At 42.4% G+C, this 17,682-nt stretch overlaps 1 protein-coding gene across 1 annotated transcript in view; it reads right to left on the reverse strand.

Moving 5' to 3' along the window:
* The window catches only part of LOC138279154 (vomeronasal type-2 receptor 26-like), a 191,341-nt gene that overhangs the window by 55,359 nt on the left and 118,300 nt on the right, over window positions 1–17,682 (reverse strand). Inside the window, exons 4-5 of the mRNA XM_069219376.1 lie at window positions 14,000–14,236; window positions 12,538–12,661 (exon numbers count right to left, since the gene is read on the reverse strand). Coding sequence (XP_069075477.1) covers window positions 12,538–12,661; window positions 14,000–14,236 — 361 coding nt within the window. The remainder of the gene's footprint in view (window positions 1–12,537; window positions 12,662–13,999; window positions 14,237–17,682) is intronic.

Here is a 17,682-nt window from a genome sequence, read left to right on the forward strand (position 1 = left end):
TTACAGTCCCAGCGACCCTCTACAAGGTCACATAGGTTTGTGGTCCATTCGTGGTGCGCATTCCACTTCTAGAGTATATGGTTTGTGTTGCCCCTATCCCTATGTGCCCCTATTGCATCCTATTGTGACTATACATTGTTTGCACTGTTTTCTATTGCTAATACTGCATATTTTGGTATTGTGTACATATATCTTGTGTATATTTGCTATCCTCATACTGAGGGTACTCACTGAGATACTTTGGCATATTGTCATAAAAATAAAGTACCTTTATTTTTAGTATATCTGTGTATTGTGTTTTCTTATGATATTGTGCAAGTGACACTAGTGGAACTGTAGGAGCTTCACTCGTCTCCTAGTTCAGCCTAAGCTGCTCTGCTAAGCTACCTTTTCTATCAGCCTAAGCTGCTAGACACCCCTCTACACTAATAAGGGATACCTGGGCCTGGTGCAAGGTGTATGTACCCCTTGGTACTCACTACAAGCCAGTCCAGCCTCCTACAAGCAGGATCCCAGTGAAAACAATAAAAACATAATGACAGCAGGCAAAAGGTGGGGATTACCATGGCAAATAGGGGGTACTTTCCTACATACCCCCTAGACAATAAGACTAACCCTGGCCAGATGAGTCCTTATTGTCTAAGTGGAAATATCTGGAGAGGACCCCTGCACTGGAGTGGTTACTCTCTGTTAGAGGCTGGCGGTCTATGCAGTGTGCAAAACCAAGCACAATATGAAGAGGGTTCAGGCAACCACATGTTAGTTTCCAGAGGGAAAAATTAGACCACCTAATGCTCCAATTTTTAAGGTAGCTGGTTTAGCAGTTAGGCTAATCCAGGAGATGTGCTAAGCATTTGCTCGTACTCACAAATCCAATCATGCACCACACACACTCAATGAATAACTCAAGACCAGAATTTATAAAAATACTTCAGACATCCATATACATTTTAAGACCAAGATCTTTATAATACGTTAAGTACTTTTTCAAGTTATTACTTTTATACGTTTAGCAAAGTTAGTCTTTCTGTGCGTAATTATGCACCATTGGAATCAATGCACAGTAACCTTTAAAAATGCAGTAAAAATCACACAGTTGAGTTACCAGTCTCTTCTCTTGCAGGGTGGCCAGATTGGTCGGTGGGCACACTCTCCAGCTGGACAGTCTTGGGCAGTTCCCGGTTCCGGCGGGAGCAGTGTTGGAGAGGTTCTTGGCACAGGGCCACCTGAACGGGCCACTTGGAAAAAGAGCTGGACGTAGGTTTAAAGATGGTGTCTTGAAGTCCCCTTGGGCTGTTGAGGTCGCAAGAGGTTGGGGATCCGGGGCACACAGCAGATCCCGTGATGCAAGGCCCAGGGCAGCCAGGTGCAGGGCGAGTTGGAGATCCAAGAGCTGTGCTCAATGGAGCCCTTTTGAGCTGGATGTGATTCACTTTGAAGGCTACTTACAGGACACCAGGGGCACTGTAGTCGGAGGTCGGGTGTTATTCAAGTCCCTCAACTGGGGCTTCCTCCTGATCCTTCTTCAGCTCCGGGGAGCTGGTTTTCTGCTTGTACAATGACATCTGACCAGTACCCAGGTTATTGGCATAATTCGTCCACTAGAGGGCACAGTGCCACTAAACATTGCACAGTTGTTGGTCACGTCATTGGTGTGTTGTCAGCTCTGGCTGTGACTTGTGGTTGTGAAGATATCGGCCGGTAAGTGGAGTGACCCTCACTGTTTTGTTGGTCCTTTGCAGGGTTCTTGATTTTTTTGAGTGGTGCCTCCACTCAAGAGGCAGATCTGGGATGATTCTTGAAGCCTGGAGGTCCCCTGGGTTTCTTGGGGCCGGTACAGTGTACAGCTTCTCCACAGCGGCAATTTTTGGGTCCTGGGTGCAGCAGGCAGAGTTTGGTGCCTTTTCTTGTGCAGCAGTTCCTCAGTTCTCTTGCTGTGGTCTTCTTTCAGTGCATATCTTCCTTTTTTCTTCGGATCCTTTCCAAATCTGATTTCTTGGTCTAGGGGAGCCCACTAAATACTGAATTTAGTGGGTGTTTTAGGGGGAAACTGGTAATGTCCAATGGGACTCTTTCCATTGGGTGGCTACACACACAACTGTGATCACTTCCTGTGGGAAGGGTCACTTCCCTAAACCTAATTGGCTGTTTTCCTCCATTCCAAAATAGAAAACAATGAAATAAATGGTCTACTTCACCTGCAAGCCCCTAAGGGTGGTGCATGCTCAAGTGAGGTCACTCCTCCTACCCTTTGTGTGGTTTCCTGCCTTGGCTGCCTCCAAGAGTGGGGATTTTCATATGGGGAGGCCGTCTGCTGCTAGCAGCAAGATGCGTGCCGAGTTTCAAGGGCAGTATCCCTTTAAAGCTCACTGTCAGGGCAGTGCACATTTTTAAGGCAGAGGGAGTTAGCTCCTCCACCCAGGAAGGGCATGGGTTCACAAACCATAGAGACAGGGCTCTCCCTCAGGGTTTGTGTATTAGCTGTCTGGATGTGGCAGGCTTGCTAGAACCAGTCAGCAACCATGCCAGGATTATTACCTTTTTTAGGGGGCACCTCTAAGGTGACCCCTGGGTACTTTTTATAATAAATCCAGTACTGGTACCAGTTGGGATTTATCATTCTGAGTTGTTTAATACCAAACAACCCAGGGTTCAGAGTAGCCATTATGCAGCTGGGAAACTCGTATTGACCAGTGTCCAGCACATGTATTAAAATAGCTGCTCTGTTCACTCACTATGTCCAGGTTTGGCAAGGACACAGTGGGGGCATATTGCTTATGCACCCTGCCTTATAGCTGGAAGGCCAGCTAGAGGGGTGTCTTACCCGTAACATATACAGTGTGTGGTGGACAGGGCACACAGGGAGTGTGTCATGTCAAGCTTGTATTTTAGGTTTGCACCAGGACACTCAGCCTTCTATGGCAGTGCTGGGTGCATCTGGATGCATAGCCCTTGAGGGTGGCATGAACAGTGCTTCTGCCCTCAGGGGCTTACCCATAGTACCCCATGCCCTGGTTACCTAAGTACCTTTTACTAGGGACTTATAGTGGTAGATAAAGGTGTATTGAATTACTTTTACCATGTTTTAGGAAAAGAACACTGGCACTGGGAACCTTGTTAGCAGGATCCTAGTGCACTCCAGTCCACACTGCATTCAGAAACCGGGCAAAAAGTGTGTGGGGAGGGGTACTGTAACAAGGAGCCAGTCTCTCACACTCTCACTATTAATTTCCAATGTGGGGAGTTGGATCACCCCATCAGTTTGGGTTTTCTCCTGCAATGTGCCTTAATTGTGGGCCCTGTAGTTCCCTAGTTAATGGTTGTGAACCTAAGGGTATTAGAGCAGGGCAAGATTGCTGTCCCTGTGGCTCTATAGTAGGGCAGGGTTATTGTCCTAAGTGGTGTAGAGCAGGACAGGGTTGCTGTACTAAAGGTTTTAAGGGAGGGCAGGATTGCTGTCCTGAGGGGTGTAGAGCAGGACAGGGTTGCTGTCCTAAAGGCTCTAGAGGAGGACAGGATTGCTGTCCTAGGTCTTCTGGGGTGGAGCAGAGTTGCTGTCCCAGAGTTTCCATGGAAGGACAGTATGGCTGTTCCAGCTTTTCTAAAGTAGGACTGGGTTGTTGTTGTGCCCTAGGCTCCTTCCAGATGGACTCATTTACCCCCAGGAGCTTAGTTGTTATAGCATTAGGCTCATCTGGCGCAGTTTCCACCCAGGGAATGGGTTCCTCCCTCAGAGGAGTGGGATCCTCAGTGGGAGTTTAGACAGAAGGTAACTATGTGTCCTGCCTGTCTCTGTTGTTAGGAGTGTCCTGGGCCATTATTTCAGGCTTCAGGGCGTTTTGCTGTCCTTGTTCTTTAGCCTTTGATGAGGTTAAGGCAAGGAGGTGTTTAGGGATGCCCAGCATGTCTGCATGGGCTTGAAACTCAACTTCAGCCAAAGCTGAGGTCTCCAGGTCATTACCCAGGAGGCACTCCACAGGTAAGTTAGAGGACACTCCCACCTATTAAGGGTCAGTAATCCCACCACAGAAAAAGTCTACCATAGCTATGGGGAGGCAGTGAGTGGAGTTATTCTCATCAGTGACTTGGTATTTGAGACCAAGTAGGTGTTGATCAGGGGACATTAGTTTCCCAGGTACTATGGTGACACTGGCACCTGTGTCCTTGTAGGCCTCAGCCTCAGCACCATTTATCAAGGAGTGCTACTTGTACTGAACCACATGAAGGGGGCAAACAGCTAGGGTGACAAGGCCACTGCCACCTTTAGAGACAAAAGGTATCTCAGGGGTTTCTACGTCTATCCCAGGTCCCACTACACTCTCAAAGGTAAACCCAACTACACTTTTGGGCTGACTACTGCTAACCACTGTGGTTGCTACTACTAGGGGTGCTAGGGGTACTACTGGCAGTAGTGATAGTAATAATGGTAGCAGGTTTGGTGCTATTTTTAGGACGAGTGCTACCACCTGCCCTGCGGCCTCGTTGCCTACAAAGGTAGCACCAAGGTTTCTTGTTGGAAGAGGAAGAGGATTTAGTCCCACCCCCAGAAGAGTCTTATGGGCCTAATGAAGACTCTTTAGATTGATCTTTGTCCCCACCTTTATCCTGATGTTTACCTGCTTCCTTCTTTTTGTGGTCACCCTCTGTGTGAGATTTCCTACTAACCCTGGTGTTGACCTACTTGTTGGCCTTCTATCCCAATTCTTGGGGAGAGGTCAGATCAGAGTCCACCAGGTATTGATGTAGCTGATCAGATACACAGTTATTCAAAATATGCTCTCTTAGAGTCAAATTGTATGAGCCCTGATAGTCACTCACTTTGCTCCCATGCACCCAGCCTTCCAGAGCTTTAACTGAGTGGTCTACAAAATCCACCCAATCTTGGAAGGACTCCTTTTAGGTTTCCCTGAAGTTAATCCTGTGGTCAAACCGAAAACATATAAAAGAGCATTTTTGAGTGCTATATAATTGTCTGTATCTTCCTCTCTGACAGTGAGAAGTTTGTCTCTGCCTTTTTCAGAGAAGGAGATCCACACGATTGCTGCCCACTGCCTTTGAGGGACCTTCTGAATGTTTTAGGCCCTCTCTAAAGCAGTGAACAATTTGTAAATGTCATCTCCCACCTTGTAAGGTAGGACTATCTTGCTCAGGTTCCTAGAATCATGAGTCCTCCCTGATTCCTATGCCCCTAGAGCTACGTTTCCTGCCCTCTCTCATTATTCAGTCCTTGAAGAAGAAAGATGTCAGCTTGGAAATTATGTGCCTGATTAGTAGCCTGGTGGTCTAAAGACTACCAGACTTGTGGTGGTGGTCGGACCATAGCAGCTGTGGCCGACCATTACAAGTTTGGCGGGCGGACCTGCTGAAAGACCTCTGTCACTGCCAGGATCGGAAATTCCAATGGGGTGTCAGTGGTCGGACTTGTAACCACCACAGTGGTGCTAAATTCAGCACTGCCAGGCCAATTACAACCCCTCTGAATGCCAGTGCTGAGGGCCACAGGGGAGTCCCTGTACTGCCCATGGCCTGGATGTGGCCATGGCATGGCATGGGCAGTGCTGGGGCCCCCTGCCCAGCACCTGACAGTGCACATTCCGAGGGTGCTAAACGGCCCGTCTATGTGACGGCATTGAACTCAACTCCATGTGGAGCCGAGTTCAATGCCTCCTCACTTTTCCACTGTGCTGACTGGCCAAAACCTTGGTTTCCTACTGGTTACCAAGTGGAAATGGGACTGGTGGGGAGACCACAAGTTCTGCAGCTGTCTCCTCACAGTGAGTCTTGAAGTCGGATATTCCGACCGCCAGACTCGTAACACAGCGGTTCCCAACATTTTGACTTTGGTGGATCCCTACTTTATCATTATAGGAAACCGAGGACCCCCACTGAATCATTATTGGAATGTGGGAACTCCCAGTGAGTCTTTACTGGAAGCTGGGGACCCAGACCTAAACAATGCAGATGATTTCAACCACAAAACAATACACAAAAATATAGACAAAAATAATTTTAATAGGAAGGCTGGAGCTTTTCTAAATTCAATTGAAACCACACATTACCTATACTACATTCTGTTTGATGCAGCTGTACTGCCCCCACAAATCAATCTGAGGATACTCGTTTAACTTTTAGTATCCAATTTCAACTTATTTGAAATTTACAGTACATTTTAAAATTTTCTATTGTACATTTAGCCACTTATTTAAATAAGCGTTATTACTCTGTTAATATCAGTTAATTTTCTAAGCCATCGTGGACCACCTGAGGAGGCTTCGTGGACCCTCTGGGGGCCCCGGACCGAAAGTCCGGAAGTTGGGAAACACTGCTCTAGGGTATGCCCCTGTTATATCTCTGGGAGCCCTCCCATGAGCCTGAATAAAGAGGACTTTGATGGGCATGTCTTCCTTCATATAAAGAAAAAAGTCAATACGGGACCATAAACAACTTCTAATTGTGAGAAAACAGGGCTGATTGCCGAGGCCCCCTAGTTTTTTGCCCCATTTTTCACTTTTGCTGGTGTTTTCTTGACTCTGATGATGCCCTGGCTACTGGTAACCGGTCCCAGGCCTGTGCTCTGAAAGAAATAAGTATGCAAATTAGACTAATTATAATTGGCTATGTCAACCTACCTATAAGTCCCTAGCATATGGTAGGGCATGTGGGTGTAGGGATCTAAGGGTACCCAGGGTCATTTTAAAGGCAGGCCTGCCTTGATGGCTGCTTTTAAAATAAAGTTAAATGCAAATTCGACTTTGGAATAAAAATTACTTTCAAAGTCTTAAAGTACCTTATTTTTACATTCAAGTCACCCCTAAGGTGTGCCCTACGTGCCTCTAGGGTTGGGTACCGTACAACTATAAGCAGGGACCTTATAAAAATAGTTTTAGAAGCCCTGGTGAGGTAAAACAGCCAAATGTGTTTTCCCTCACTGTAGTAAATGGCCTCCATAGGCTAAAATGGGGAGACTTTATTTTATTTAATAAAGTCCCCTTAAGTGTCAGATACATCAAGGTTGGTATCAAATTAACTGTTATAATAAATCACACAACTTACAATTGTTGGATTTAATATAATTAGTTCAGGTAAAGAGTTTTAAACTCTACCTGAAAAGTTGCCAACTTCAGCCCTGTAGTGCCCTTCTCTGATTGGCCAGCCTCTGGCAGCCTGGCTGCCTTGATGAGGTGTGAAGTTGCCTGGCCTGACCACAAAGGGATGTGCATGGGGGAGGAGAACTACCGCAGCAGATGGGGAAGCAGGAAGGAGGGACGCCAAAGTGGTCTTAAAAGGCAGGGAAGGACTTTTGGAGTGGCCCAGCACCTCCCTCATATTCGGCAAACCCAGAAAATTATGTACCCTCTTCTTTAGATTAGGAAAGGGCAGGAGAGGGTTATGTTTAGGATTTTTTGTCACACCAGTGGGTGGGCACAGCCAGATGTAACCTCCAAAAATCACTTTCAGCCATGATGGATTTTTGAAGAATGTTGCTCCCTGGAATTTATTTTTGCCACACTCCCCAGGAAGTGGTCCTCACAGGGGGAAGGACCCTGTGTGTGATTGGAGAACCAGGACCTTCTTGTTTTTCACCCAGGAGCAAGGATAAATATGGCAGAGCTGCACCCAGACCTCGGATCCCTACCAGATCCCTACAAGGAGCAAGACAAAGAAGAAGAAGGACTGCGCTGCTGGACCCCTGACCTGCACCTGGACACTGCACTCTGAAGGACTGCCCCAGCTGCACACTTGGGCTTCATCACTAAAATGACTTTGTCTGTCTTCTACTGCTTCAAGAAGGGGCTCCCTGTTTGCTACAGGTACAAAGGAGCTGCCCAGAGTCACCTTCATGAAGTCCTACAAGCACAGCACAGCTGATCAGCTTCCAGTGGCCATTTGAGGATTCTGACCAGGTGCATTCTGGGAATTGTAGTCCAAATTCCCAAGGAGCAACTCAGAGCTTCTGGAACCTTGGATCAAGTTGTGGACACTTCAAGGACCCAAAAAGGACCTGTGGAAGAAGATCCAGAAGTTCAGAGACCTTTGGGGCAACTCCATAGGTTGAAGAGGTGCTTTGTGGGAGTTGTAGACCCTGACCCCAAGAGGCAAATCCGAGCCTATGAATCCTTGGATGGTGCTGTGAACCACTTTCCTGAATCAAGAAACACTTCTGAAAGTAAGTGTGACATGGTTACCTCATGGGTGGCCTGAACTCTTGACTTTGTCCCTTTCCAGTGTGACTTTTTTAACCCTTTGAGGGCTAGTTGCTTCTATGCGCTAAAAAACATTCATTCTTTAAAAATTCATATCTCTGGTTCCCCTTATCCAGTTATAATTATTGTGGTGTCATTTTAAAGATAAAAATATAATCTATTGTTAGAAGTTGGTGTTGGATTTGTATTGTGTTTTTTCTTATTTACTGTTTTGTGATTTGTAAATGCTTTACATACTTGTCTCGTCAGTTAAACCTTGTAGCTCGTTGCCAAGCTACCAAGGGTTGAGCTGGTTTTAATTTATTGAGACCTAACTGGACCTAATTGGAGGTTAGTGGCCTCTTTCTAAATGTAGGTACTTACCTGCCATTACCAATAATCCATTTTCCAATGGTAATATTATCAAAGCGGGAGCGGTTTTCTACGTTTGTACAATTGCCCCATAGCACACTAATTTTCACTTGCATTTTGGTCTGTTGGTCTTTTCTAGTTCATGACTGAAGGCCACTGTGTCATCTTTGTTAGTGGATACCTGATCGTCCAATGCTCGTAGGACCTTCTTCATATCCAAGAGGTCTGCTGTCATATCAGTCTATAGTGCCTGCATTTGCTTAGTGGCCGCATTGGATATTTAACTTTCAAGGTCACTGAGGAAGCTCTGTAGGTCTTCCTTGGACAGTTGGTGGGATGATCGCTTTTCAATTGACATTTTCATTACTGTACTGACCAAATTAACTTCCCCAAATGAGGTGTCTTGTGAGAGTTCAGTGGAACACCAATAGTTTTGCAGTTCTCTTTCTGTCCCTTAGACTAATTTGCTGGCATTGATGTCTGCATCTCCTTGGCACCTTTCTGTTAAGAGCATGATAGATTTGTTAATGTTCAAGGCATTGAGGCAGGAGCTTCTCACTATTATGTCCCAGCAAGTGCCAGCCTTCGAGTGGGCTCCACAGAGGCTTCATTCAGGTAGGCATGCGTATCATTGCCCTTTGCATCTGATTTCATTGGGGAAGCAACAATTGCCATTCTCTACTCACTGCTGCCGCTGTCTCCACATGGCACACACCTCTTCCTCATCGCTTATGGGTACTTGCACTATTAGATCATTAGATCATATGATGGGAGCAGGTGTTTGCCTGCATTAATGTAGATGATGCTTGTCAGAGGTCTCTGCTCCAGAAAACTCACTGACTCCATCGCGGCTGTGTCAGGTTGAGGCCCGGGTCATATCATTGGGTTAGTTGATGCTGGCTTTGTTCTCATGTTTACAGTCTTTTACAGGATACAAGATGGCCGCCGCTCATTTGCAGACAGCTCCATATCTCAGCATCCTGCCTTCACCGTCCTGGGTCATCCATTGATCTCTTCAGCCTTCTCAGAGCTGTAAAGTTGCTGCCTCCACCTCATGTGCTCTGCTGGAGCTACCTTTGTAAGAACACACTCTCCTTAACAGGACCCTTTAGAACAAATGCAATTCTAATTACCATTTGCCTACTGGAAACATGACAATATAGTAATAGGTATATGTCAGAAGCATTTAACATCCACCATCCCTCTGTAGAACATCACCATACCACTTATCCCTTGAGGAACAAGTGAAACACCATGCCTGGGATATGTAAAGTACATTTACAAGTCAGAATACCCCCAAATAATCACCATGCTCATTATACTGAGACAAAAAAGTAAAACGATGTACCTGGGATATGAAGGTGCCATTTATCACCCAAAGTTCTTCGTGTAAAAATTGGCTATTGCCATTTTCCCTTCAGGAAACATTACACCATAGTGAGAAATGCCTTCAAGAGTGCATTCAGCAATCCTTCTCAGCCCTTGCTCCACCATGCGTGAAGTAGATAAATACTATTTGCTTGGAATCAGGTAAATAGCCCTAGGTGCAAAAGTTGCAAAAATGCCACGCGGTGCAGCACAGCAAATCACCTTGCTGCGCTGAAGGACAGGGGAGGGCAGGACTCCACCATATTTGAAAGAATATGTGCATTTCATCCTTTTCCCACACTCTGGCCCCAGTTTGGCTGTCTAACGCCAACGCAGGCACCCTTACACCTTGGGAAGTGTGTTTGCAAGAAATGGACCATGGCAATACGTCATGTAAGCCGACACATTACTCATCTCCTAAGTGATACTAATAATATAAGTGATATTAGTTATATTATGATATTATTACTATAAGTGATATTACTTACATTCTGACACTACTACCATGTGTGATATTACTTATATTATGATACTATTATTGTAATTGGCATTACTTATATTCTGACACTATTGCCATGTGTGATATTACTTATATTATGATACTATTATTGTAAGTGATATCACTTATATTGTGACACTATTACTGCATGTGATATTACTTAAATTATGATGCTATTACTATAAGAGATATTACTTATATTGTGATACTATTACTATAAGAGATATCACTTATATTGTGATACTATTACTATAAGTGATATTACTTATATTATGATATCATTACTATAAGAGATGTTACTTATATTCTGACACTACTACCATGTGTGTTATTACTTATATTATGATACTATTACTATAAGTGATATTACTTATATTCTGACACTACTACCATGTGTGATATTACTTATATTATGATACTATTACTGTAAGTGATATTACTTGTATTAGGATATCATTACTATACGTGATATTACTTATAATATGGCACTATTACTGTAAGTGATATTCCTCATATTGTGACACTATTATTAAAAGGGATATCACTTATATTATGACACTATTCCTAAATGTGATATTACTTACATTGTGATACTATTACTGTAAGAGAAATTACTTATATTGTGATACTATTACTCTAAGTGATATTACTTATGTCCTGACACTATTACCATGTTTGATAATACTTATAGTGTGACACTATTACTATAACTGATATTACTTATATTATGACACTATTACTGTAAGTGATATTACTTACATTATGACACTATGACCATTTTTGATATTACTTATATTGTGATACTATTACTATAAGTGATATTACTTATATTGTGATATCATTACTATAAGTGATATTACTTATATTATGATACTATTACTGTGAATGACATTACTTATATTATGACACTATTACTATATGTGATTTACTTATATTGTGATATTATTACTATAAGTGATATTACTTACATTCTGATACTATTACTATATGTGATTACTTATATTATGATACTATTACTATAAGAGATATTACTTATATTATGACACTAATACTATATGTGATATTATTTATATTATGACACTATTACCATAATTATATTTCTTATGACAATTACTATATGTAATATTACTTACCTTATGATACTATTACTATAAATGATATTACTTACATTATGACACTATTACTGTAAATGATATTATTTATATTAGGACACTTTTATTATACGTGATATTACTTATAATTTAACACTATTGCTATATGTGATATTACTTATATTTTAACACTATTGCTATATGTGATATTACTTATATTATACCACTATTACTATAAGTGATATTACTTATATTAATACACTGTTGCTATATATGATATTACTTATATTATGACACTATTACTATAAGCGATATTACTTACATTATGACACTATTGTTATATGTGATATTACTTATATTATGAAACTATTGCTATATGATATTACTTATATTTTGACACTATTACTATAAGTGCTATTACTTATATTTTGACACTATGACTATATGTGAAATTACTTACATTATTATACTATTACTATAACTGAGATTACTTATGTTACGATGCCATTACTATAAGTGATATTACTTCCATTATGATACTATTACTATAACTGATATTACTTATATTCTGATATTATTACTTTACATGATATTACTTATATAATGATAACATTACTATATGTATTATTACTTATGTTATGAATCTAATACTATATGTGATGTTTCTGATATTATGACACTATTACTATATGTGATATTACTTACATTATGATACTATTACTATAAGTGATAATACTTATATAACTATATGTGACATTTCTTATATTTTAAGTAATATTACTTATATTATAATGTTATGATACTATTACTATAAGTGATATTTGATTACGTGTAAAATAATTGCGTGTTTACAAGGAAAAATGCAGGGAACAGATGTTACATTGAGCATACTATATCAACCGTTTATTTGTTTTCTCTCACCTTATTGGTGGTTTTATGTTGCAGGCACTATTCATCTTCTGACATCCAGAACAATTTTCCCAGTATTTAACATCTATCTAATGTGAGTCAGTTTTTCACATACCGGTCCTGTTGGAAAACTCCCCATCGGCACAGGGCACACAGTAAAAGCAGCAGGCAGGCTTCCGTTCTCTTGGAGCTTTGCGGGACCCTGGGAGGCAGCTCTCACTGCAGACAGAGCGAGGAGTCTGTGAAGTGAAATAGAATAAAGAAGAAACTGTGCTTAATTTGTTCAGTGGTAGCCCACAATGCATCCTTCACCACAAGCATTTCTTTAGTCACAAAATAGTTAAACAGTTTTTTTAGATTACTTGATTTTTTAATTGATTTTAGTATGCTTTGCAAAGATTTGGAGAATATGAACATCATTGAGTGTCATCAATTGAATAGTCATTGTTTGGCTGAAACCTCAGATATGTATGTCTTAAAATGTAGTTTCTAGGGTAAAACATGCTAATATTTAAAATGTGTTCTATGCAGTAATGCATATATATAAGTCAAATTTAATTTCATTTCTCATTGTAAGGAAGCCAAACACAAATTCTAGAATGTGTTTTTATTTTGCCTACACAAGGTTTAACAAGACATATTCAAAGAAAGAAAATACATGCAATGTGGACAGTATACGATTGTGCTAACAGGGTTCTATGTTAATTTTCACACATTGTGAGGAATCATTTGAAGATAGTTGCATCAAGAAAGGGCCTGCAAGGGTATGCTGTATATATATTTGTAATGTGAGAGTCAACTCAATCCTTGCCCACTCATAAGCCAAGGAAAGCTGCCCAGAGATGCTCTTATGACTGATGAACAGTGACTGCAGTTAAGATAACAACTTGGGGCCTGATTTAAAACCTGATGGATGGGTTACTCGGTCACAATGGTGACAGATATCTCATCTGTCAAAATCTAAAACTTAGGGGACAGAATGGGGTTTCGATTTTGGCGGACCGGATATTTGTCACCGTTGTGATCAATGCAGCACACATAGAAAGAGGAACTAGCGAAATGAAAAATAAATACTTCTCCTCAGTGCATGTCCCCTGAAAAGGTGTATCTTTTTAGTGCTTTCCCTGGTCTCCCACTTATGGCAAATCAGGGACTACGTCAGAAACCATTGGATCTGGGTGGGAACACCCATTCAACCCCCATGAAACGCCTTCTCAGGGCAGAGTAAGGCAACACAGCGATTTCAGCTCTGTTTCCCTACTTCAGATTTTTGGTGCCACTCATGGCCACGCAAAGTGACCTTGCATGGCTTCAAAAATCTCTATTTTATGTTGTGACTCACTTGCATTACAATGTGTGGTGCAAATATGACACAACGGGGTTCATAAATATGCCCCTTAGCGCCCAGACAGAACGTGCTTAGCAGTGTGTGTTCCGCAGCTTGTTGCTCAGTTTAAACTTTAAAAGTGGTGCAATGCTTCTGACAGGATGGAACATTCGTTGATTTCAAGTTAAAATAGCTGAAGTTGGTCCCACCTGACTGCCATTAGTTGAATGTCTGAAGAACATTAACTGACCTGATTCTTCTGGTCACCACTAACATGCCACGTAATGGCACTCTCGTTGATGATAAGTTGTTGTCCTGGTTGTGCTGTGAGATCTAAATGTCCAACCTTAACAACTTTCAAGACATAGAAGCTTTTAAAGGCCCAGTTTAGAATGTCATACTTTGCTGGTACTTGCCCTTTGTCATCGAAAAAAATATCATGCCCAGAAGAAGTCTTAAAATGTATCTTCTGGAGAAACCTGTTCACCTGAAACACAAAACACAAGATCAGTAGGTTAAATTCAGCACTATCAGTGTGACATCCAAATTGTTTTATAAGTCAGACCAAAATAAAGGATGACAACCACATTCAGATGCGAATTCCAGAACATACCCAAGTTGTTTAGCTACTAATACTTTACACCTAACTAAGACTGTGAGAAAGGCACTCCTAAAAACTGTAAATAGACTCGGTCATATCTTTGCAAAACAGATAAATAGCTCGGACTCCTACATCTCAGCATCCTTAGATCAAGGAATGTACTTATGTCCAGACATCAAACAATATTCATTAAGAATGCATAATTCTCACTCCAAAACGTAGATGCAAAAAACTAAATCCATGTTGATGGTTTCATTCTTTGGGCTGTATTCTAAGTCACTCCGAGCAAGATTACCTCAATGAAATGAAAGACCAGTTGTATGTAGCCTAAGGTTTTCCATTTCCTAATAGCAATTTACTATTAGTAAATCGCAAACTGCTTTGTACAACAGAGTGTTTAACACTGTTTGCAATTCCCAAATGTGTCGCAAGACACCTGCCTCATTAATAATCATGAGGCAGGTCGCAATTTGTGACCCATTTGGGAATAGCCACCATCACCATGTCTGTGATTGCTCTTAAAAAAAGCAATCTTTTTTTTGTAATGCAGCCCATTTCTCTTAAAGGAAAATGGGATGCATTAAATAAAAAAAAAAATGAAAAGTTTTCATTTAATTTTTTTAAAGCAGGCAGTGGTCCATAGGACCACTGCCTGCTCTTAAGAAATGTTTGCACACCCTTTCGCAAAGGAGATGGGCTCCCTTGGGGTCCTCTTTCTGTTTGCGAATAGCTTACCACCCACATGAAGTTGGTGGTAACTGCGAATGTTTTGCAACCATATTCTGGGTCACAAAATATTCCTACAAACCAGTCCAACATGATATGAGGAAGGGACACCCTTGCCACACCCCTTCCTAATAGCGGGTCAGTAACCCTATTTTACGACTCTGTAATTAGTTACGGATTTGCAACATAGTGTTGGTAAATGGCAAAAAGGATTTTACTAGTCACAAACAGAAACATTGCTTCATACATCTGGCCCAAAACACTACATGAATTAGAGTGGGTAGCTTTTTCCACACAAAGCTTTTTTGGTGTGGGAGAACCATACCCCATTTTCCAACCTTTAATTTTGGATGGAAAATACATAAGGCTTTAGCTCCAGGAGCATCTAACCCTCATTCCCCGATTTTTGTGACTGGGGGAGAATCAAATTGTAGGAGGCTGGCCTGGTTTGTAGTGGGTACCTTGGGTACTTACACCTTTTACCAGGTCCAGTTATCCCTTATTAGTGAAGTAGTAGTGTTCTAGCAGCTTAGACTGATAGAGGGAGCTATAGCAGAGCAGCTTAGGATGAACTAGGAGACATGCAAAGCTCATGCAATACCACTTATAGTTACACAGTACTTATACAATAAGTAAAGACAATACTCAGTGTTACCAAAAATAAAGGTATTTATTTGGGTGACACAGTCCAGAAGTCGAAAGAAGTTCCAAGAAGGACTGGAGCCCCTGCCAACCCAGAAGAGGGTGCAAAAGAAGAGTCCCTGGTTAGTAGAAGACTGCAGAAATGCACCCTAGGAAGATGCCAGCGGGTTTCTGCATGATGCAAAAAATGTCCCAAGGTGGGAAGATCGATGCAGATGAGATTTCTTGTTGGAAGGCACCAACAAGCCTCGGCTACGACAAAAGTGAATTTTTCATCAAAATGGCTCTGGATGGAAATAGGAGGGACCTGGGGGCTCTCAGCACCTTAGAGAGCCCTTAGGATGCCAGCCATCACCCTCAGAAGCCGCAGGATCTGGGTTCAAAGGAGATGCAAAACGTAGTTGATTCAGCACAACAAAAGAAGGTCCCTCGCCGCTGAAGAACAACTCAGTCTGTTGAATGTCACAGGGTTGGAATGCTGGGGACCTGTGCCAGGCTGTGCATGAAGGAATTTTGCAAAGAGTGCACAGAGGCCTCAGAAGGTGAAGAAGACACAATACACAGGGGTACCGTTGTTCTCGCAGAAGGCAAGGTTTTACCTCCTCCAAATTGCATCAGCGGGACCTCAGAACAGTCTATGTTGATGATGTCCACCCTCTGTGTCCTTAGGAGCATGTTCGTCACCGTGAGACGAGTCCCAGGGTACCGGTCGTCACCTTGGAAGGTGCCTGCTTGGAGCAGGGGAGTAACTCCGTCACTCCACTGGAGATTTCTTCGGTCCTTCTGAGTCCCCAAGGCATGCACTCCATGGAAACTGTTTCAGTTACTGACTTGGAGCTGAGGTTGCTGAAGAAAAGTTTCTCTTGTAGACACTTTGTTGCAGTTACGACATTTCTTGGAGCAGGCTGTGGTTGATCCGAGGTCAGAAGAGTCTGAAGTTGTTGCAGAGGATTCATGAAGGAAACGTGCAAGCAGAATCTGAAGAGAACCCAGAGGAAAGACCCTAAATAGCACTGAGAGGGGGATTGGCTACCTTATCAGCCCTATCAAAAGGGGTCTCTGACGTCACCTGCTGGCACTGGCCACTCCGAGCCCTCCAGAGTTCCCCCACACCTTTCAAAGCAAGATGGCTGAAGTCTGCGACACACTGGAGGAACTCTGGGCACCACCCCTGCGGTGGTGATGGACAGAGGAATGGTCACCCCCCTTTCCTTTGTCCTGTTTCACACCAGAGCAGGGGAGAAGGGGTCCCTGAACTGGTGTAGACTGGTTTATGCAAAGAGGGCACCATCTGTGCCCTTCAAAGCATTTCCAGAGGCTGGGGAGGCTCCCCTTCCCAGCCTGTAACACATATTTCCAAATGGAGAGGGTGTAACACCCTGCTCTCAGAAGAAATGCTTTGTTCTGCCTTCCTGGGACTGGGCTGCCCAGACCCCAGGAGGGTAGAACCTGGTCTGTGAGGTGGAAGCAGCTGTAGCTGCAGTACAAGCCTTAGAGAGCTGGTTTGGCAGTACTGGGGGGTCCATGGTGGAACCCCCAGGATGCATGGAATTGGCTCCCCAATACCAGATTTGGAATGGGGGGACAATTCCACGATCTTAGACATGTTACATGGCCATATTCGGAGTTACCATTGTGAAGGTACATATAGGGAATATGTGACAGAACAACTAGGTCCTAAACAACTATAGCCTAAACCACTACTGCTAAAAGACTAAAAAGTCTCTACAACTAAGTACTGAACAACTACTGTCTGAACAACTATTGTGTCTGAATAACAATTGCCTGAACAACTAATATATATATATATATTCTAAACAACTAATAAACCATAAAAACCTAAAGGAAAACCTTACCTTTAAATTAGTTGTTCAGGCAATTGTTATTCAGACACAGTAGTTGTTCAGACAGTAGTTGTTCAGTACTTAGTTGTAGAGACTTTTAGTTGTCTAGCAGTAGTGGTT

This window comes from Pleurodeles waltl, unplaced genomic scaffold (genome assembly GCF_031143425.1).
Source record: "Pleurodeles waltl isolate 20211129_DDA unplaced genomic scaffold, aPleWal1.hap1.20221129 scaffold_68, whole genome shotgun sequence".
NCBI classification, from domain to species: domain Eukaryota; kingdom Metazoa; phylum Chordata; class Amphibia; order Caudata; family Salamandridae; genus Pleurodeles; species Pleurodeles waltl.